The sequence below is a fragment of the Ambystoma mexicanum genome, chromosome 7q (genome assembly GCF_040938575.1).
Source record: "Ambystoma mexicanum isolate Mex_15411 chromosome 7q, UKY_AmexF1_1, whole genome shotgun sequence".
NCBI lineage: Eukaryota > Metazoa > Chordata > Amphibia > Caudata > Ambystomatidae > Ambystoma > Ambystoma mexicanum.
Genome location: NC_090941.1, coordinates 833,923,394 through 833,946,891, shown reverse-complemented (window position 1 = coordinate 833,946,891; position 23,498 = coordinate 833,923,394). Strand labels below are relative to the sequence as shown.

The 23,498-nt window shown below is 46.4% G+C and overlaps 1 protein-coding gene across 10 annotated transcripts in view; it reads right to left on the bottom strand.

The window, feature by feature from the left end:
• MTMR2 (myotubularin related protein 2) overlaps positions 1–23,498 on the bottom strand; it is a 1,647,725-nt gene that overhangs the window by 475,616 nt on the left and 1,148,611 nt on the right. For all 10 annotated transcript variants that reach the window (XM_069639182.1, XM_069639183.1, XM_069639176.1 and 7 more), the window contains one exon: positions 10,032–10,145. In XM_069639182.1, the coding sequence (XP_069495283.1) occupies positions 10,032–10,145 (114 nt within the window). The remainder of the gene's footprint in view (positions 1–10,031; positions 10,146–23,498) is intronic.

Sequence of the window (23,498 nt, the reverse complement as noted above, 5' to 3'; positions counted from 1 at the left end):
CCTGCTAACTATTAATAAAAACCCTTGAACCATCTCTTAAAGTTGAAGTATTCTTTGAACCACCTGTGACAAAACCCACAGTTTTCAGGACGATAGATGGTGTTAGTTTGCCCCTAAACCTTTGCTGATTGGTTCTATCCCACGTAAGGAATGTTCAGAAGCGCCATGCCAGACTGGGTGCAGGGTCTGCATCTGCAGAATGCTCTGTTGAAATCTGGTGGGGTCCATTGGAGAAGAGTGCCCATAATCTTGCCTTCTAACCCCATCTTCGCTAATGCTCTTTCTCTTAGGGTACTGCCTAACCCTAAACCATTCTCCCTGTTTCCCATCGTAGTAGAGCCATGACCCTCCTGGAGAAGTAGGATGTCTTCCCCCTCACACTAAAACCCTGGTGCCACTGCCTGTTTTAATGTGTGCCTCTCTTATTTCCTAGTGTATGATTTTGGAGCTAGAAATCATAGTGATAATCAAGGTAGTGTTCCATTGCTTCACAGGTAGGTTTGTACTTCTAAATCCCATGCTTATATATATACAAGGAATTAGAAAAATGCTTTTGCCATGGGGAAGTTGCAACATTGTTAACCCTGTGACACAAGCAAGAGTGCGAGACTAACATCTATTTATTCCCTAACTTGCACTGTGAACGTAGTTGAGATTCTCTTATTTTCTGTACTCAATTCATGCACCATTGTGTTTTCAGGGACTGGGTAAGTCCTGAAAACATTTACTCTTGATAGGACGGTGGTGCCAGAGAAACAAATGTATTTGCACTCTCAAGATCCAAGGAGTGGAACTCCCTTGCCTTAAAAAGGAGCTTTCTGTTTTTTATGTCGAGTGTTTAGGTCTCGTCGCGGGGTGCGTCAAGCTCCATCCGTAGTAATGAGGTTCTGTTAGGAATGGTATTCCTATTATACGTTTATTCCCTGCTTTATTCCGCTCTCTGAATGCATGCTGTGTCTCTGCAAGTGTGAGGTCATGAATGGAATGCCTGGAGTGTGACTGATTGGAATGCTGGCTGTATGAGATTCCACCCAAGGCAGTTGAGAATGATGTAACCCGGGTGGTGGGAGCCAGTGGGCTTTCCTGTGACTATACTTCCTATCTCCTTGTGATGGAACCTGATTAAAGTAACCTGAAGATCACAGCTGGCTACCAGAGTATCTCTTATATGTACCCTGATTACTGGTCATAATAATTGGTGACAAGCTGGTCTTTTTGAGGACCTTGGAGAACCCAGGAGAAGACGGGTACCTGTGTGCATGAGCGCCAGGGAGAGAAGAAAGGAGACTGCTGCTGGGGGGTGGGGGTGGTCAGAGCAGGAAGCAGAGAGACCAAAGGGAAGGAGAGGGAGCCCACTGCCCCCATGATGAGTCCCACCACCCAGGGATGTGAGGTAGGCACCCAAGGGAAGTAAAGGTGCCAGAGACAGCTTAGCTAACATGCATGTTACTGGTATTTCACCAATGGCTGTTAAAGGTGTCAGTGACTGCTCATGGCATATATAAGGTTCTAGAGACTGTTTGTCATCCGTGGGAAGCAAAGATAGAAAAAAGGTGTTGAGCACCCAGGATTACCAAGGAGTTCAAGTCTGTCAGTAGACTTCCCTGCAACACACCCTGACCTAGTGTCCCTGGTCCAAGATTAACGTGTGCATCCACAGTGAGCTGCATCGATGGTCCTCTTAGAGCTCATGGGTGAATTTATACAGCAAGCACAGTGTACCCATAAGCAGACTTGCCAACTTGAAGCGGTATATTGATATCGGTGGACATCCGCAGTGCTCAAAGCGGGATGGTGTTGTGGGGAAGAACAAAGGATAAAGGGATGATTTACCAGTTGATCTGCAGCTCTGGGTGAGGCTGACTGTCGTGACAGTTGGTGGTCGGGAGCGCCTTGCTGCTAGGTAGCTGGCTCCTGAATGGTGACGTCAGAGGGTGTGCTGTGGGAGTTGGCGATGGTTAAGAATGTTGGTGCCGTGACAATGCGATGGTCCACGGCTGTCAGCCACGCGCCTCAGATTGAGCAACGGTGTCTTTAGAGTAAAGCACCATGAACATAATTCCGACGTCATCAGGAAGTCGTCACTTGTTGTCTTACAATGTTTGGAGGCGTAGTGGACCTGTTCATGCTGCCTTCCACCGTAGGAAGCCTGGGTACGAGGAGGTAGACCAGTTCTGTTCCACAGAGGACAGAGGACTGGAGAAAGGGAAACCGCGCAGATGAAGTGAACATTTTGCAGTAAGGGAGCGTCGTCGGCTCATCTCTGGAGGTACTGTTGTTGAGTGGCAAAAAGGGTTAACAGCGGCCCGAGTGAAGTGAGTTTGGTGCGGTGGAAAAAAGTGAGAAGCAAATCGTGCTGGTGCGGAAAGTACCATTTTACTGGCGCTTTGATTTTGCATCAGGCTCGTGGCAAAACTTTAGCACTGTCAAGTATAACAAGGGATTTTCTTGGACGCTATGCTGTTTTGGGTGCGGGAGCGTTCTTTACTCATGTTTCGTTTATTAAATGGATAGTTTCATCCTCCTGTATGTTTGTGGGTATGTAGCGCAATGGACATGAGCGAACAGGCTTCCAGAGTGAGTCAGACAGTGTCTATTGAACGGAAGGTTGCAGTGGGTGTGTTTGAGGAACTTTTGTTTCAGATCATTTGAAATGTATAACTGTAATGCAAGGTATTGAGTTTTTTAGAGAATGCGCATGTTGTATGGAGGTTGAAACAGTCCTGCAGGTTATTTGTGGTGACTAGTTTAACCTTTTTGAGGCTTAGCAGGATGTTACGTTGCAAAGTTGCGACATGGACTTTTAGCATGAAATTGCAATTGATGTTTGCATGCTAGAGTAACATCGTTTGAAGATTTGCAGGTTGTTTTTTAGGTCTGCATACTATACCTATGCAACATGGACTTTTAGGAGTTTTATGTGAATAATGCAATTTGTGTAATTTGCACAAATTACTGTAGAGTATTGTAGAAAATCTATGCAGATGCGTAATGTGTGGTTCCACCAGGGAAGACATGTGCAGAGTTTTGAGGTTATGAGTATGGGTGAGTGCATTAATGCATTTATTCAGAGTATAGGTGAGTGGCCCTGGATGCTGTTGGTATTACAGGTGTGGGTGGGACACCTCCACAATCTGTTGTTGGCTTTCTACAGTGTCCAGTGGTGGCACCGTTAGGTTTAGCTGGACGGGCGTGACCCCCATTCCCAAGAGTGTTTATGAGTATCCAAGTACAGAGTTCGTGGATTTGGCCTGAGTAGTTTTGGAGGACGAGTTAGCCCTGCTATGTTGATGTAGAGTCTTTGATTTCTTATCCTTTCAACTGGTTCTCACAGTGAATGGCAATAGATTTTTGTTGTGTTTCACTTGTGGGAAATTGGCAAGATCATTTTTCCATCAGGTCGCCGGTAGTTCAATGTGGTGTGTAGGATTGTGTTGGGGTCCATGGTGTTTTATGGCTCAGTTTGTGTGGCCAGCTAACTTGGGTTCGTGAGGGTTTTCATTTGATTGGAGTCCTACTGTGTGTGTTTGTTTCCTAGGTGCGTGTGTAGTGCGTTTGGGTCTGTCTGGGTATGTGTGCTTAGTGCCTGTGGGCTGTGTGTCCCAGTTGTTCCTGTTAAATCTTCTTGGATTGGTTGTATCTGGAAGTTAGTTAGATTTCTTGTTTTGGTGCAGTGGGACTATGTGCCAGTCCCTATAGGGACCGTTTGTGCTTGGGGATGGCAGCTCCAAGATCCATCAGTGGCAGTGGTGGATAGAAGGTGGTCAGTTTTCTGGAAGGGTTTTTGGTTATATGCTTGGTTGCCCAGAGGGGCAGGAAGTGCTCATACGTGGCAGATTTGAGGCTCTCCGGTGGCAGCTGTGAGCGTAAGGAGTTATGTCTTGTGTTGGTTTGGGATGGTAGTCTTGTTGGTGTGATCCTTCTGCCAGTGGGTTAGTTACACCTGTTTGAGTAGCCATCTGTTACGCTCACCTGGTCTCTGCAGAGACGTTGGGGCACGGTTGGAGCCCTCCCTGTATTTGGCTTCCCTGGATCTTACTTTACCCCCAACTGCAGCAATTTGGTCTGATGTGGGTGCTGGCAATGCCCTTGGGGAAAGGTAAGAGGCAGTGAGAATGCTGCGACTGAACTGCGAGCCCCCTCAAACCCCTTGTGCCAGAATGAGATGCGCAAGCGTTTTCCCATAGGCTCTCACCTGTTATTTTGCAAAGATGAGCTCTCTGTCCTGATTCTCTTCAGCAGGGGCGCTATAGACAGACCCAGTTGCTTCACTGGTCCGTATGCGTAATGGCCCAGACCAGCTGCGAACAATCCTTGTGGTAGCTAAGTGTTGATAACAATGATTATTGTCTGTATGATTGTGTAAAGTCTTTCCCAATGATTATTGTCCGTATTCTTAATGTCTTTCTTTTCCCCAGTAGGTGTTGAAGATGGCTCCGCTGAGTCGCGTTGCTGGCAGTGGACCCACGCGGTGTCCGAAAGGGATGGAGCAGACCCCACTAGAGGGTAAGTAGGGTTTCTAAATGAAACGCAAGGCTTAGGTGTTGCGCGGCCAAGCGTTAAATGTTTATGCGGTTTCTAACCTTGTGCTGTCTTTGGAAGAACCGCAAGGATGCCTGACGAGAAGAAGACTTCTGCTTGAATGAAGACTCCGACAGGTGAGGAAGAGGCGCCCAACAGAAGATGGATTCGAGGAGACGGGTAAGATGTGCGCTGAAGATACTGGTGTTAAGCTTGTAGTGCTTCAAGCGGTGGTATGGCTGGCTTCAGATAAGGTGCGCGCTGCGGATGCCGGATCGAGATTGGATGCGCTCCGAGCGATGGTATAGCTGGATCCAGGTAAGTTGCGCGTTGAAGATGTACAGCTGGAATCAGGTAGGTGCGTGCCGAAGATGTGAAGCTGGAATCAGAAGATGCAGAGCTGGAGACAGGCAAGAGCTTCAGACGACGGTAAGCGTTACGCTGCATACAGCAGATTAAAGCGAAGCCTCAACATACGGGTGGGGCCAGCTTAAATAGACTGGTCCTAGCCACTCCCCTTTAGCTCTGCCTTGTGGCCCCACCTCACCACTCCCATGGATGATTGCACGTGCCTTCCAATGCTGTCTAATGGCCACGCCCAGCCTGGATACACGTGCCTTGGACCTCAAGTGTGCAGAGCAGGCTTTCTTAGCACAGGGTCCATTTGGACCCTTTGGAAGGAGAACATAAGGGCCCTTGGTTTGTGGCCATGACACCATCCTTTGTATTTGGAATTGGAATGAGAGCGTGTTTTGAGGTATGTGTCCGTTAAGTGGAAGGAAGAGAGGTGTGTTGTGTTGTGTGTCTGGTTAGGTGGAAGGAAGGGAGGTGTTAGGAATGGTATTCCTATTATATGTTTATTCCCTGCTTTATTCACCTCCCTGAATGCATGCTGTGTGTCTGCAGGTGTGAGGTCATGAATGGAATGCCTGGAGTGTGAATGATTGGAATGCTGAGTGTATGAGATTCCACCCAAGGCAGTTGAGAATGATGTAGCCTGGGTGGTTGGAGCCAGTGTGCTTCCATGTGATTATACTTCCTATCTCCTTGTGATGTTACCTGATTAAAGTAACCTGAAGATCACAGCTGGCTACCGGAGTATCTCTTATATGTACCCTGACTACTGGTCATAACAGGTTCCTTGTCCTGGACATTCTTTGTTCCTAGAGTTCTGGGATTCTCAAAGGATTCCCATGGCGGGTTGGGGAGGCCAGCCTGGAACTGTTCCCTGTACAAATGCATGGGGTGTCATCATAGAACAAAGCGAACTCAAAAGAGTTTTAGCTGCAGAGAAACAAAAGAAAAGGTTGGATCTTACAAATGTTCTAAATCTAATAACACGAACAAGCAAAAGTAGGAATGTGATCCGAAAAAGAAAGAGAAAGATGAAAAAGAGTAGCTAAATTAAAAGCAGGTACAGAAAGAGAACGAGAGAGGGAGAGAGAGAAAGGAGAGGTACAATCAACAGGAGAAGGAAAAGGAAAAAAGAGAATACATGTTTTTGAAGGGTTAACATTAATAGAATGAGAAAGCATCCACAACTTAACCGCTGACAGCCAGAGAGATGAATGGTGTGACCTAGAGAATCAACAACAATATCTTAAAGACATGAGCATAAAAGTAACAAAGAAAACCAAAAGACTGAATAAAAGGAGACGGAAAAGTGCGCAGTTAGAAGGGCTGAGGACCAAGCATTGAGGACCCTGAAATGTAATGCAAAGAACCAGATGATTTTCCAGCCCATTAAATGGAATATGTGCGGTCAGAAGGGAAGAAGAGAACCATGACAGAGAAATACCAGATATATCAAGATAGAAAGGAAAGAATTGTAAAAGATAGTTCAAATAAGAATGAAAAGGGATATACCTTGGAATGACATCCAAAGACAAAGGATGTGAGCAAGCAACAGTAGGGTTTGCCTCTAGGAGCAGAAGAGAAACTGAGTTTTCAGAAAGTAGAGTAAAACAGGAAAATGGAGATAAAGTAGGGGAAGGAGAAAAAACTGGAAAACAAGAATGTGAGGAAAAGATAGAATGAAGATGATATATTTTTGGAGTAAGAAGGTAGAGAAATGAGACAGGTAATATAAAGAAGTTTAGTATGAAATAAATTAAATGAATCCAAGTCATTGGTAGCATAAAGAAAGAAAAGATCAACATGATCAGAAGGGGAGTGAGAACATTTCAAACAGCATAAAGCAGTTGAAGGAGAGGGGGAGTCCAACTTAGAAGACATCATCTGACAAAGGGGAAAGAGGGAAAAAATAGCAAAATAAGGAAGAAAGGAAAAGACAATAAAAGAAAAATAAAATATGTGTCAAAATTATATGAATTGTGGCGCAGAAAAGAGACTGTGGATCGAAAGAGGGACATTAAATATGGGAGGGTATAGGAAAATAAAGAAAAGTGAGATCTGCAGAAAAAGAAGGAAGTGGAATGTAGAGATGGGCACCAAAGAGGATGAGTTGTAAAGGTGAGTTCAAGAGGAAGACCAATAACATGAGATGGGGGAGTAGATGGGTGTACCAGATTAAATGTATCAGTGATAGAGAGAAAAACAGAGCTGCACGTTAAAATCCACTAGAAGGAAAAATGTAACAGAAGGAGAGACAGTAATGAGTCAATATCATTACAGAAGGTTGATTAATGTCTAGGCGAACAATAGACTATAAGAAAGGAAAGGCAATAGGATTTAGAAAAGAAAGCAAACATTCAAAAACGCAAACAAGTAGAAAGAGAAACTGAATGAGGTCAAGCTGGACCATGAAGAATGAAACAAAATACGTAGTGCCACTACCACTGCCTAATAAAGAGGAGCAATGAGAGAAAGCATTAAAGGAAGAAGTCCAAGTGGCAGTATCACAAGAAGATCCAACTTTCAGGGAGACAGGTAAATTAAGACACAAGAAAACAACAAGGGTAGAAGATGCCTTATTGCATATGGAGTGTGCATTTCTAAGTGTATCTGAGATAAAAGGGTGAAGAGAAGATGAGATGAGGGAATAGATGAGATTGTCGGAATTACACCTACGAGACGAGGATGAGAAGAATAAATAAAATACTAAAGTTCACACCGAGCAGAAAGTCCCAACTGTTATATGAAATAATGCAAAATGCGAGACCAACTACTCAAATGCTCCTCCAATAGTGATACAGCCAGATGAAAATATGTATGCAACCACACAAAGAGCAGTAAGTCTAAGGACATAATGCTACTAATATTCCTAAAGTCCTAATGGTGTATTGTGCAAAGAAATACTATTATCTAGGGCAATTAATGCAAAACAGCCATCCAGGGTTTAAAGTGGACTGAAGAATGAAAAGTGGTGTCCAGTATCTTGGAATCAGACAGGCCTACCGTGGGGGCTGCCTGACAAGACCCATACACACTGTCTACAGTAATCCAAGGGAAGGTGACTAAGCTTTCTTGCAATCTCTGTACCCTGGTGACAGAGGGAGAGCTCTGGGCAAATGTGTCCAGCCTCCTTATAGACCCAACTGGATATACATTTCAAATTGGCGTCCATCAGTATTTCCAGAGCGACCTAGCCATCTGGCTCGAGCATTCATTCCTATGGCAAATTACCAGATAGTAGGGCATCTGGTATTGCCATTCGTTCTAATGAGCCTGGACGGGAAGGGTGCCTGGCCCCCTGGCAAAGGCCCGCCAGGCCCCTCCCAGTGCTTTAAAAGCATTAGAGCTTCACGGCCTGGGGCCCTATTAGGGGCAAAGAGGATGCCGCTGGGTAGAGCAGGGGGTCGTCGCACCCCATCGGCAGTTGGTTTCCCAGGGCCAGGGGAAAAGGTAGGACGGAGGTACAGCAGACGGGGGGGGGCACCCGCAGGGTTCTGGCCTAGGCACACGAGTTTAGCACTCAGGAGAATGCTGGTGCCCCTCCTGGGGGGTGCAGTGACCACCGCCGGGCAGGGCAGCAAATGCTTTGTGTGGGAGGCTTGCACCAAAGGGCAGTCTGCAGTTATGGCTTGGCGTGTTGGAGCTTTGCCTTATGGAGAGGGGTGGAGCCTCTGCCGGGACACGCAAGATCCGCCGCTGGGATAGGGGGGTACTGCCCCGTGTCAGAGGCTGTCACCCAAGGACACGTGTGGCACCCCTGATTGTCCGAAGCTCTGGCCCCAACATCTTGGGGCTTTGTTCTCCAGGCAGGGCATCCCTGATGGGGCGCGCGTGGTCCTCCGCTGGGATAGGGGCTGCCGTCCCTCGTGGGTGCCTGGTGCTCAAGGGCAGAGGTGGCATCCCTAGCCATGCAGGGTTCTGGCCTCGACGCCTTAGAGCTTTGTGCTCTGGGGAGGGCTGGGTCTCCTGCCTAAGCAGACAGGGGCCGCTGCCGGGTAGTGGGGAGGCCACCCAATGTGGGAGGCTGGCACCCTAGGAAAGTGGCAGCACCCCCGGCCATCTGAGGTTCTGGACAGGCCGTGTCAGAGCTTTGCCCTTCCGAGAGGGCCAGGGACCCCACTGGGAAACGATGACTGCTGCTGGCTTAGGGGGACACCACCCCACGTGGGAGACTAGCACCCAAGGGTGGGGGCGGCACTCCAGGGTTTCGGGGTCGCTGGCCTTGACACCTTAGAGCTTTGCCCTCGGGGGAGGGCTGGGAGGCCTGCTGGGGTGTGTGGGTTCTGCTGCTTGATAGAGGGGAGGCTGCCCCGTGTGGAAGGCTGGTACCAAAGGGAGCATGCCGGGCCAGTATCACCCCCCCATTACTTTGCCTAAATATCTTCTTCTACACTTACTTCTTCTGCATTTACTTTGTCAGATATTTACTTCTTCGTGCATTTACTTCTTACCTTTACTCTATCTTCATCTTCACATTGTCAAGGTGGTAATGGATATGGTAAGGTTAGCTGTATGGTTAGGGTTGAGGGTCAAGGGGGGTAGCAGGAAGAATATGGGGGAGTAAAGAAGATAGGGTCAAGGGAGTCTCCCCGTGTAATGACAAAGTGCATGTTTGAAGAAGTGAAAGACAGAAGAACAGAAGAGGCAAATGTGAAAGTGAACTTTTGGCAAGTGAATTAAAAAAAAGTAAAGACATACATACAGCCTACCCCTGCGATGAGGGTTCTTAAGTCATCCCCCGTGAAGTGTCTTTTATCTCCCAGATTGCAACCAACTCTAACAATGTAATCAGTTGTCCTGGCAGCACATATTCTGTATTAGGGTGGGAAAAATGTACATTGCAATTATTGTAAGGTGATGGACTTTAAAAAAGTTGATAAGGGCTCGATCACCTACAACGTATGCCTGTACCACAAAAACACACTCATTTAATAGAACTGTTTGTTGCCATTATATATACGCCAACATAATTTGTTTATTACAAAGACCTGACAAAGAACAGTGATACAACAGAACATGTAAAAAATGTTTACAAAAAATGAAAAATAGTGTTTACGAAATAGAAATTAAGTTGTACAGACTTACTTTTAGTGGTGTAATTATTCATGGGTGAACAAACCAGGATGTTTACCACATCAGTAGTTTGGCAGGCTTACCTCTCTCACTCTTTGCTGTTCACAGTTGGAAAGGAATGTTCCAAACAGACAACTGTACAGGTGATCCAGAATAGTAATCAGAAAATATTCATTAAATTCAAAGGCAGATGGAAACTAGAGGAAAAAGAAAAGTTGATTTTTTTCTAGTCCCTTACATTTGCTGCACACATTACAGAAAATGGTAACACATAATTTGTAATGCAAATTTAAATGTATACTACATATTTCAACTTCCCTGCATTTTACTTTCACCAGTTTAACAACAAATGCTTTGTTCCCACCACCATATAAGGTTTAAGTTACTTACCTGTAACCATTGTTCTCCAGCATGGGTCTGGCATGGATTCACATGCTCATGAATATTACCTGTCTTCAAGCTGGGAATCCTTGGTAAAAGAAAACAAATTTTGCTTTCACTTAAAAACTGTTTCTCCTCTAAACCAATCACTGTCCTCTGCGTCATACTTCCCCACATCCAATGACAGTCCTCTACCTAAGCCCCTCCTCTGGCAGCCAACTTCAGATTTGGTAAGCATGCACAGTGGCAGTAGGAGCAAGAAGAGCGGCAGAGGGGTCGGAGGGAGAGTTCACATTTGAATCCATGCCAGACCCATGCTGGAGAACAATAGTTACAGGTAAGTAACTTAAACCTTCTCCAGCATGGGGTCTGGCATGAATTCAAATACTCATGAATAACTAATACATAGCAGTACAGCATTACACAACCACGGGAGGTGGCAAGGCTCAACAGACACTTACCTCTACAATAGGCTCACCTCAAGCGAACAGGTTGCATAGCACTGCTTGGCCAACTCTGGACTCCTCCCTGGAATCCCTGTTGACGCAGTAGAACTTCGTGAAAGTGTGCGTGGATCTCCACGTAGCAGTCCTACAGGTGTCTAACAGGGGCACATCAGACAGGAACACTGTCATCGTAGCGATCGCTCTGGTGGAGTGGGCTCTTGGATGGCAGGGCAGTGGTCAGTTCGCCAACCAATGACAGTGCGTGATGCAACCGGAGAGCCACCTTGAAATGGAAGCGGTGGACAAGGCCTCCCATGGTTCACAGGACCGAAGCTCATGAACAGTTGTGAAGTCTTCTGAAAATTCTTTGTGCATGCCACGTAGAACTTCTGGGCACAAGCAACGTCCAAGGAGTGCAAGACCCTTTCTTCCAGTGACAAAAGTTTTGGGGAAAAAAACATGTAATACCAAAGTGTTGTTGAGGTGGAATTCAGACGGAACCTTCGGCATGAAAGAGGGGTGCGTAGGCAGCACCATCATCAATTCGTGGAAAGTCTGGTACTGTTGCTTGAAGGGTAGGGCCTGGATCTCACCTACCCTTCTGGCAGAGGTGATCGCCACAAGGAAAGCTGTTTTCCACGAGACAAACTTGAGTGGGGCCTGATGCAAAGGTTCGAAGGGGGCCCCCATGAGCCTCGTCTGAACCACGTTGAGTTCCCACACCGGGGACAGTCTTCACCGGCGGGAAAGATCTTAAAAGTCCTTTGAGAAACTCCTTAAGGAGTCAGTGGGACCAAAGTGAAAATCTTCCTGGTGACCTGGTGTAGCAGGAGATAGCCGCCAGATGTACATTGATGGAGGTGTGCGCCAGTACTGCTTTGGCCAAGGATAGCAGGTACGGAAGGATCTGGGGGCCGTGACGCTCAGAGGGGTAACCTTCTATGACCGGCACCACGTAGCGAAACGCTTCTACTTGTGATCGTAGCACTTCAAGGTCGACGACTCCCTGGCATTGGTGAGGACCTCTCTGCAGTCCGCTGGCAACGCATACCCACCAAATCTAAGCCTGCAGGAGCCAAGGCCTCTGGTTCAGTGATCCTGGGTCATGATGAAGGATCGCGCCTCCATCTCTGGTGAAAACATCCGGAACCACTGGTAGCTTGACCGGAGGCGACGCCGACAGGCTGAGGTGGTCTGGGTACCAAATCTGCCTCTGCCACCGTGGGGCGATGAGTATCATCTTGCATTAACACAGAGTATATTGATGACTCGTAGCAGGAGAGGAAATGGAGGAAACGTGTACCGAAACAGTCCTTCCCACGGCAAGAAGAACACGTCCCCCAGGCTCCTCGGTCCGTGGAAGCTCCCACTCGTGGCAGGAGTGCAGTTCCCTGCTGAGGGAGTCTGCAATGGTGTTCTTGACTCCAGCCAGGTGGAGAGGGAAGAGGAACATCCCCTGTCCGACGGCCCAGCACCACAAGTCCTGCGCTTTCTTGGAGAGGGCCGGGGATCGAGTGCCCCCCTGCTTCCTGATGTAAAACATGGTGGTCGTGTTGTCCATGAAGATCCTCACCACTTTACCTTTCAGAAACGGGAGGAACAACTTGAGGGCCCAGAACACTGCCCGTAGCTCAAGGATGTTGATATGAAGATCATTCTCCTCTGGCAGCCACAGTCCTCTGGCATGCAGGCGTCAGGTGTGCGCTCCCCATCCCTCTAGGGAGGCGTCTATGGTGACCGTCTCCGGGTATGGCAGGCTTTGAAATCCTGTGCCTTGGGCGATGTTGGAGCGAACACCCCACCATACTATCCCCTGCTGGAACTCGTTGAGTGAGATCTTGTCCATGAAGCATCCGGACACCTGTACCCAATGGGCGCATTTGCAACCTGCAGAGCCGGACGAGGTAGATGCAGGACGACATCATGCCCAGTAATTAATTGATGGCCCGCACCATGGCCGTCTTCGTCGACAACAGCAGTTGCACCTTCCCTAGAATGGCTGCTATCCTCTCCTCTGAGGATGGGGCCAGGCAAGACACTGTATTGAGTCTGGCACCAAGGAACAGCACGTTCTGCAATGGCATTAAGCAGGACTTTGGCTAGTTGACGGAGAATCCCAGATCGATTAATAGCCGGACAGTCGCATCTGTGTCCCCGTCGACTAGCACGCGAGTGTGGATTGTCCGGTATCCAGGTACCGATATACATGAATGCCCTGTAGACGCAGATGGGCCGCCACCGGTGCCAGGCATTTCGTGAACACTCTCGGGGGCGACTTCATAGAAACTTTCAATGCTTCTTGTGAATGGGGAAGTGGAAGTAGGCGTCCTCCAGGTCCAATGATGTCAGAAAGTCTCCTCTTTCCAGTTGGCCGAGCACGTGTTGCAACTTGACCATCCTGAATATTTGGGACTTTAGGTATTTGTTCAGATGCTGTAGATCTAGGATGGGCCTCCAGCCCCCTGTATACTTTCAGACCAGAAAGTATCTGGAATAGACTCATTTTAGAACTAGATCCATCGCCCCTTTCCGCAGCATGGCCCGCACCTCTTCCAGGAGCTCAGGGATGTGCTGCTTTTGACGGGTAACCAGAGGGATCCGCGGACACCTGCAGGGAGTGTCCTTGGGCGAGAACATCTAGCACCCATCTGTTGGTGGTGATCTTTCTCCACTCACTGACTAACCTCGTCAGCTGGCCTCCCGCCAGGGTGCACAAGTGTGGGCCCGACATCCTGGCTAGTTCAGGCTTGCTTCGGCGCCGGAGTCATGCCCTGTGGGCGATGGCAACGCTGTTCTCCGCTACCGTAGGCTTGGGAATGGCCTCTGTAGGCTTCCTAGGTTGTGGATCTGGAAAGCTGTCCAGGCCCTCATCCAAAATATCATCCACAAGGGGCACCACCATGATCATCTTCCTCTTGGCCTTGCGCCTCTGGTACAAGAAGCCCTCCGTCTTGGTTTCTTCAAGAACCAGCTGGAATAGCTCCGAGGCTCTGGAGATCATGGAGTGGAACGATCCAACCTCATCCGGTGGGGACACCCTATGAGGAGCATCCAAATGGGGAGATTCACTGTCCGCTGCAACAATATCCTTGTCATCATCCGTCGTCGTGGACGTATCCGTCCCTGTGTCTGGGTCTGCTGGGGGAGAAGGGATCCAACGTGATGACAGAGGTTGAAATAGGAACATCAGATGACGCTTCCTCTTCTTCATTGGAGGTTGATCGGGGACCTGGGGAACCACAGGTACCGGAGCCGGAGGCATCCTCAACTGGATCTCTGACACAAATGTGTGTAGAGTCGACAGAATATCCAAGGAAATGTCCCTTGGTTGAGATGGCAGAACAGGAAAACTAGGCCCTGCGCCATTGTCCTCCTCTTCCACATCCTCGTGGACCATATGTAAGGCTCCTGGTCTTCGTCATCTGTGGACGAGACCTCCATGGGTTGGGTGACGGCCTGAGAGGGCTGTTTCGTGGCCTCCTCGCATCCTTCTTTTTTCCCCCCTGACGGTCTTAAACCAGGGACTGAGCTGGTTTGCCACTTCTGGCATGCCTGCAGACTTTGCCAAAGTCACAGCGGCTATGTCTCGCCTTGGGGGCTAAGGATAGTTTCTGAGCCACGAGGTCTACCCTCGCAGGATCAGCGCCCTTAGCTGTCGTGGTAGTAGCAGTTTTGACACAGTCACCAACTAGGTCTTTGCCTGCGCCGGTTGAGCTCGTTTGGGCTGTTCGGCCTTCTCCTCTGTCCGCAGCTTCTCAGATTTTTCACAAAGTTTAGCCAGGGTAGATGACTTCCTCTTCGAAGAGGAGCTCGGTTGCCGGCTGGTAATGGAGGCGGAAGGTAATGTTGATTGTGCCTTATCCACCTTGTGACCCGCTTCTGAGGCAAACCCGGTGGACTCGGACTTGCAGCTCTTGGCCTTATCTTGGGCCCCCACGGATGAGGCGCCCTCAAAGGACTTCGAAGACCACTCCTCGGACCGGCCGGTCCCGCGTGAGGCATGATCCTGCTTGGAGCAAAGGTCAGAGGGCTTGGCGTTAAGCCACACTGTCCTTCATCTTCTTGGAAAAACCAAGGCATAGCTCGTACTCCACCTCCTTGTGGTCCGGGTACAGGCAGTAGGTACACTGCAGGTGCTTGTCTTCCACAAACACATTCTGCAGCCCGCGTTTGGTGCAGGGCCTACGGGGACTTTCCCTCCTTCTACTCTGTCATGGTCGGAGGGTGCGAAGTAGGCCCAAGGGCCTTCTGGAATCTACAACGATCTTCGCCCTTGAGGGACGTAGAACTTCAATGACAACCGGTCCCCGCTGTCGGCCAATGATGCAAAGAGCACACAGGCTTCTTTGAATCAAAAATCAAACGTTTTCCGTTAAAACCCCAAAAAAACATACAAATAGCTCAGAGAGCAAACTCTGCGACTCCCAACACTGAAGTGTGCAGTACGGTATCCGGTTATATTTTCAAAAACATTTTCGAAATGCCATTTTGTCAAAAACAATTTGCTGGAAAAAAAATTTTGAATGTTTTTTTTAAAATGTATATGTTTTATTTTTGTTTCAGTAGTATAAAAAAGGTGCCAATAAAAGAACAGGGGGTCGGGAGGGAACCCCCCCATTTCAAAAAGAAAATTTTAAAAAAACATTCAGGAAAAAAATTGCCAATTTTTGTGTCAACAAAATAGTATTTCGAAAATGTGCCATTTGAAAATATCACTTTAAACCGTGCAGTACAAATCTGAAGATGGCTGCCAGAGAGCTTAGGGAGAGCATTGTCATTGGATGGGGGAAGTATGACCCAGTGGTTAGTGATTGGTTTTGTGGGATATTTTGACCCATTCCAATGTGCCCCACTGCATCACTTTACAAATGGTGAAAAAACTGCACAAAATGGAAGCGCTGACTCCTGTGCACGCCAAAATCTGCAAAACTGCGTTTGGGTCGCAACCAAGGAAAGGCTGCACCCCTGCCACACACAATCAAGGGGGGGTGAAACCAGAGTTATCACTGCAGGAGCATGCCAGTGGACTCTGTTACATTCAACATGGAACAAAGCAGCAGAAGTGTGTTGAAAACCAAAAAAGCCTTTTAAAATGCTAGCTTTGCAACCTTCAAAAGTGCTGTTTTGGCGCTACATCCATTTATTTCCATTGAATGATTGAGAGTAAAAGGGTACTGAAATGTCAGGATCAACCAGTGTGGCTCAGAGGAAGCTTTAGAAAGTGTATCCAAGGAAAAAAGAAGCCCAGGAACATGTGTTTTCACTTCCACTGGGAAAATGTGGCTAAAATTGCAACATGTAACAAAATCAGCTGTGCAGACAGAAACTTTAAACCAAGGCGGGATACATGTATCCAGACTGCTAACAATCCCAGCACTCAAGGGAAGACCTAATGCTGAATAAGGTGTGGCTGTGCTGCAGAGGAAAATGTGATTTAAAAAGGACTCAGTTTAATGTGTTTTTCCATGAAGAAAGTGCAAAGTCGCCTGTTTTGAGAGCATGTTTTTGTTGAAAGGCCTAATTCTTTAAGAAATGTCAAATGATTGCTAATGTAAGAATTCACCTATCAACTGTGTTCATTTTTATATGTTTTAATGAAAGATGTAGGTAAAACCTAAAGTTAAGCCCAGTCTTGAGTGAATTAACTATTTTAAAAGAACTATTCTGCCCTGGCAGCTGTAGCCTGGGAAAGGATGACACTTCACTGCTGGCAGGAAAGGCTAATTGCTATGGGGAGGCCTCGCATACTTTGCTTCAGGCAAAGACAATAGAAGGCTTGGACACCCATCCTCCCAGAGGAGGCGCAGGATGCTGGGAGAGGCTTCTCAGTGAACTTCAAAGGACTGGCCATCTGCTCACACTTGGGAAGCAAGAAGAAAAAAACTGACCTGTGATTTTTGGAGTTAATTTGCTTATTTTGGCACAGAACCTCATGACATTTAACTTGGTGGCAAGAATAAGTAAACAAGTGAAAAGTACATACATGTAAATGTGTACTTTTGTTAGCCATTTGAAAACTTGGTAGGATTTCTTACTGCGTAAGGAACAAAAGTTATGCAAAAAGACTAATTGCGCAGCAACTGTTAATGCTGCAAATCTAATACTATGCGCCCATGTTCTAAGGGTGATTGCACATATATGTACCGACTTAGGAATTGTTAGGCCAAACCTTTATGATTAAAATTGACAAAATTCCACAGAAAGACAAAGCCAGGTCCCACTGATCCGGCAGTTGGATGTAAAAGTAACCCACAAAATATGTAATGTATGTGTCCGTTTCTATTATAGGCATAATTATATAAATATGTATTTATGGGAAAGTAAAATTTTGCTCCAAATAACTGTGGGAGGTTTCCAGACCACATCATAAAATATGACAACCCTTTCTGTCATCCTACCAGCAAAGAGCAAGGCGGGAACTGTGCCTTTGACCAATCATAACCTTGTGGGTGTGGGTTGTAAGTCTGCCCCTACCATAACCTTAGTGATGTTACTTGGCAGGATAAATAGGGGAACCTCACAACACACAGGACACAGACACTGATTTCTGACTCCATCCTGATTTCCGCATGGCGCTCTGTTCCTGACTTCTTCATCTTGTTCCTGAATTAATCTTCTTTGCAAAGCCAAGGCTTCAGTATTTGCTGAACTCTTTCAGCTAGGCCCAAATCCTGAAACCATCCCAAACTTAAGGGAAATAATTCTGATACAGTCTGGCTTGCTACCATTAATGCTTGCCTGCTGAAACTCGCCATCCCGCTAATCTACAGTGTCCAGCAACCGGTAGGGCCAATCCAATCCAGTCCAGTCTGAGGTGCCAGTCCGTTGACCAGAACCGCCCAGCTGATCCAATTCTGCCAGAAGTGCCCTGCTGTCGGTAGACCGGATCCGTGATGACGAGAACCTGACGGTCCAATCTTAATTTAAAGTGGACTTTAAGTATCAATAGGAATCATAGTAAACCTTAATATATATTGCCTTGTCCAATCCCAATCTATAACCTATCCCATTTTTAATTTAAGAACCATAATCTTGTCAGAACCATTCTTGCAACTCTGTCTGTGATTCTTAGTGTTAGCGCTGATATTTTCCTTCTGTTTTATAAGACCAAAAGCCATTAGTGATTTGGATTAAATAAAATCATTCCCATAAAGAAAACGTAGTATCCGCTACGTGAAGGGTTACAAGCGGCCATGCGTAACTTTGGAGATCCACGGGTGGCATTCTTCTTTTTCTCAGCCATTAATCTCGTTTAAGTAAAATCCACCTGTCATTTAAAACCGATTTTCTGATTTTCTCTTTTCTATTTTTCCAAAAACGCCTCTCATTCAAACTTGTACAACTTGCTCAATTTTATAGCTAGAGATTTAATTTCAACTTTAACTTGGTGTCTTTGACCCGTTTTTCTTAAAAATCGCGTAGGGAAAATTAGGCGGGAATTCGCAATTTTGCAAACGTTTTACACGTGTTTTCCCATTAAAGTATTTCCAAACTTCCATTCTGATCCAAAGTGTGTACTGTTGCTCATATTATAGCTTATGTTTGCTAGGCTCTTTTTCATGTTGCTCCCATAGAGATTTATATCAATTTAAGGATGTTTGCACACTTTTCATTGCTTTGCTCAGCCATTTTCAAATGTCGTTTTAAAAGTGTAAAATGTCCAAAATGTTTTTCTCTCTTGTTTGGGGAGTGAAGATTGTATTCAAACCCTGTACACTGTTCTTTATTCCTGAATACCTGCTGCTCACTTACATCTGTGTAGAATCGCTTCTTTGCGAGTTGAGAAATTTGCAGGGGGAAATCTTAACTTAAGCGCTATCTTTCAAACAAGCCAAAACTGTCTTTTCCCTCTGTTTTATATTCTGTGTTGCTATAAATGATTCAACTGCCTTACTTACTTTCTTATTGTATTTGTCACCACATTGGTGATTGCTGCCCCATAGATTATGAATTTTAAATAGATATCACCTTTACCAACCAGCCTGATTCCTGGTCCATTGTGACCTGGGGGTATTTTGAGAAGGGGTATGATATGAGTGGTATATCGCTCAGAATATTGAACCTATAGAAACAATAAATAAGTATTTCATTTGTGAATTGCATGCTAGACTGAGACCCGGGTGTATTGCCTGATTGAAATCCTTAACAGAGTAGAGGAGAAATACAGTTTTTAAGTGAAAGTTAAACTGTTTTTAAGATACCATTGGTTACTTCAAAAACCTGTATGCCAAGATCAGCCCATATATGGATGGGGCAGTGATATGGGGAGTGGACTTTAATTGCACATTGGACCCAAAGCTGGATAAGTTGGATGAGAAGGGCGAAAGGCCTACCCCGGTAGCGAGGGCCCTGGGTACGTTGTTAAGTGAGTATCGATTAGAGGATGTGTGGCGAATGCTACATCCACAGAATAGAGAATACTCGCACTACGCTGCCCCGCGGAACTTGTACACCCGATTGGATTATATATTTGTAAGAACAGAGCTAACGGGGGAAATAACAAGAGCAGCATACAAGGCAGCGGTCCTCTCAGACCATGCGCCGTTGATTGTGACATGGCGGCACTTGCCTCCTAGGGCGAGAATCCCGACATGGAGACTAAGGGCTGAGGCATTAAAAGACACAGTGTTTAAAGGTGATCTAAGGGAAGAAATGAGAGTATTTTGAACATAACACGGGTAGTGTAGAATCGGCGGGTACACTGTGGGAGGCATTCAAGGTGGTAGTAAGGGGGGCAGCAATCTTAAAATCAAAAGGGCTGCAAGATGGCATAATACAGGAATTTCATGACGCAGAAAGGGAGGTGGAGCCTAAAATGTGGGAGGGTGTGAGAACCCCAGAGGAGGCAAAGCTATACACCAATTACAGAAAAACTGCAGGGACCACTGGGAAAGATTATGCAACCTCAACTATAAGAAATATATAGAGAGGCAGCATGCAGAAGGGGATAAGCCGGGAAGATTACTGGCCTGGTTATATAAAAGCAAGACCCCCAAACAAACAATAAGAGCAATGCAGGGGATGGATGGGCAGATACGAGATACCCAGGAGGGAGTTAACAAATGTTTCCTTGAATATTATCATAGACTGTTTATGGACAAAATCGAGGACAAGGAAATAGATGTGTTAGATACTTTAACAGAGATTGATCTCCCCAAACTCGAGGCAGTAGAGAGAGAGAACTTGGAGGCTCCCATAATGCTAGAAGAATTACAACAAGTGGTTAAGTCACTACCCACTAATAAGGCCACACGGGCGGATGGACTACCGAGTGAGTTTTACAAAACATGTAGGTCAGAACTGCTCCCCCGATGTTGGCAATGTTAAACGAGGCATTCGATAGGGGCACATTGCCAGGTCCCTTAGAGAAACGATCATCATCCCGCTCCTTAAACCTAATAAACCAAGCGCAGACTGCGGCTCATACAGACCAATCTCGCTGCTCAATCAAGATAGTAAGATTCCCACAGCAGTGCTCCCCAACAGGCTAAGACCAGTGATAGATAAACTTATACACCTGGATCAGACAAGATATGTCCCGCGGAGGAGCATATCCAACAACCTCAGGAGATTCCACCACGTGATGGAACAAACAGACGGGAGCTCCCAAGAGATGGCGATAATCTCATTGGACGTGGTCAAAGCTTTCGACTCAGTCAAAGGGCCCTGGCTAATGGCGGTTCTAAAGGAATATGGTATCGGGCCTGCATACCTTAAATGGATCCAAATGCTATATAGAGAACCACTGGCTCGAGTTAGAACGGGAGCGATCATATCAGAACAGTGGCAACCGAGCAGAGGCAGACAGGAATGCCTGTGATCCCCCAGACAGGAATGCCTGTGGTCCCCAATGCTTTTTATCTTAGCATTGGAACCCCTGGCGGTATACTTGAGACAGCAATATGGGTAAGTGGGGATCAGCACAAAGGGAGGGCAACACCTGATAACGATGTACGCAGATGATATGCTACTGTACTTGAAGTATCGCAAAGAGAACCTGCAATATATTTTGGAGCTTATGGAGCGTTATGCAATGTTGTCTGGTAGAACGGTCAACCCTAAAAAGTCTAGTGTATTCCCCCTGGGTTGATATGTAGGAATACCACAACATAAACTGCCGGTATTACGGATAAGATGGGAAACTGAGACGTTCAGATATCTGGGAATTGATGTATATCACGGGGTTGAAGCTGAACATAAGCAAAACACAGAGAAGGCAGTGTCCAAAATTGACAACAGTATGATATTATTACACTATTTCATGAACATCCCATACATGATATCTAAACTTTTTTTGCTAAACTACAGGGTATATGTAGGGGGTTCATATGGCATAACACCAGAAATAGAAATGCGCTCTGGAAGCTCCAGAACTCGTATGAACAAGGGGGAGTCGAGATTACCTAACTTTGAAGTGTACTACCTGGCCAGCCAACTTCAATATGTGGCAAGGTGGTTATCGGAGGATCCGACACCAGAATCCAAACTGTTGAGGGCCGAGTGCACTCCGTACTTTCTGAATGAATGGATGTGGCTATCACTCTCGCAGCGGCGAGAAGGGACAGGACTATTAGACCTCGGGAGGAAGATTTGGCGATGAGTCTGTCAGGTAATGGGGAACCCGATCCCGTGCTCCCCACAGATGCGGTTAGTGGCACTAGCAGGGATGGACACGCAACTTAGGGGGACCGTCAGGAGGCACTGGGAACCAGCAGGTATAGTGCCCCTCGGGCATGTTTGTCAAGATGGGAAGGTAATAGAATTTGAAACACTGGTGGAAGATGTAGGTTTGCATCGAGGACAATACATCAATACATTGTTTTATGATGTATCAGATGGAGGCCATGAGGTCTCACAAGTGTATGAACTGCTGATGTCTAGAGTTGGAAAAGAGGTGATTCAGACGAGACATGATTGGGAGGAGGAGGTGGGGCAACCAATGGGAGATGGGATATGGGTTAGAGCATAGGGATACCATAAAAAAGTATCAAGGAATGTGAGGCTACAACAGATTCAGTTATATGTCACCCACAGAGCATACCTGACCCCTGCGAGGATAGCCAAGTTTAGAAATGGTGGAATACAGACATGCCCAAAGTGTGGAGAAGTGAATGCAGGAATGGTACATATGTTCTGGGCATGCCCTGAAATAATGAGATTCTGGATGGAGGTGGCTCACCTCATGGCGGGAAAGGAGATACACTTCGATGTGGACTCCCTCTGGGCATGCATGAAGGGGGGATTTTCCAGGCCGCGTAAACTTAAACACATGAGCAAACTCAAAGACCTAGCGTATATACTGGCTAAGCGCAGGATAGCAATGAGTTGGAAAGCGAGTAGAAGACCAAAAACAGAAGCGTGGTGGTATGATTTACAGAAATGGCCGAATGCCGAAACAATGGTGTGGAATGAAACTATAAACAGGGGTGGGGAGGAGGAAGCGGACACGTTGATAGCTTGGAAACAAATGGTAACGACACTGTGGCTCCCCGACCGGACAGATCCGGAGGAAGATAGCCTATAGTTGGGAAGGGAAAATGGTAGCCAAAAGTGGGAGAAAGGCAGATTCGCGGGGTAAGCTTGGGTAGGGTAAAAGGGCGAGGGGAGGAGAAAACAACAGAAAACAGTACATGAGAATTGTAATGCATAATTGATACTAACCTGTATGGTGATGAAGTTGGAATCAATAAAAATTGTTAAAAAAAAAGTTAAACAGTTTTTTCTTTTACTGAGGATTCCCAGCCTGACGACGGGGAATATTCATGAGCATGTGAATCCATGCTGGAGAACAAACATCTGCGTTAAAAGTTTGCATCAGCTATTTTTTGAAATCCTGTATTACGAACAATGCCAAATAAAATCACTAAGGAACCATTTAGGAATGAAAATGATGAATTGCTATTTTGCATGTGTATTTGAGTAATCTTAGTTATTTTGAGAGAGCAGTTTTCTTAACTGGCAAGGGGGAACATTCAAATCAACAAAGTAATCAAAAATCTAAATCTGGAACAACCATGTGATTACCTCTGGTCCTGATAAAATATTTCAAGTAGCACCATACTATGAGGTGCCTGAAACTGAACTAAAGGTTGGAATGTGAGACAAGGCAGCAGTGAACACATTACCTGCAGAAATCAACCACGAGACAAAAGGAAATTGAAGATATTGCAACTGCAAGGAACGTATGGCCTTGAATCCAACAGTGAAAGAGATCATGGCACAGGTGGCGGAAGTGGAGGGTAATGTACCAAACCTACATGGTACTGGAGGAAATGGAGGTTATGTGAGAGGTACTTGATGGAACGGTGGATAACTTAGGCATCAAACAGGATTTCATGCAGAGGCGCATCGACAGACTTGTAGTCATTACATCAGAAGCAGAGACGAGAATTGGGGGTCGCAGGAGACATGCTTTCCATCCTGGCGTATAAGGTGGATACTCTGATGAGAGATCTGGCCACAGTAATGACATAGCTTGAACATCAAGAGGGAAGGGCCTGTCAGAGCAACCTGCAGATGTTGGAGTCCCGGAGACTAATTCAACGATTCCCATGGGAAAGCTTGTAAAGGATTTCATCCAGACAGCCCTGCCAGCATTGCAGCCTTTCAGGGTGATCGTTATTGAGAGGGTACATTGGGACCTAGGCTCCCAACCCCCACACACTGACAATCCAAGACCCATAATCAAGGTACTCAATTACAAGAACCATAAGGCTGTGTCGA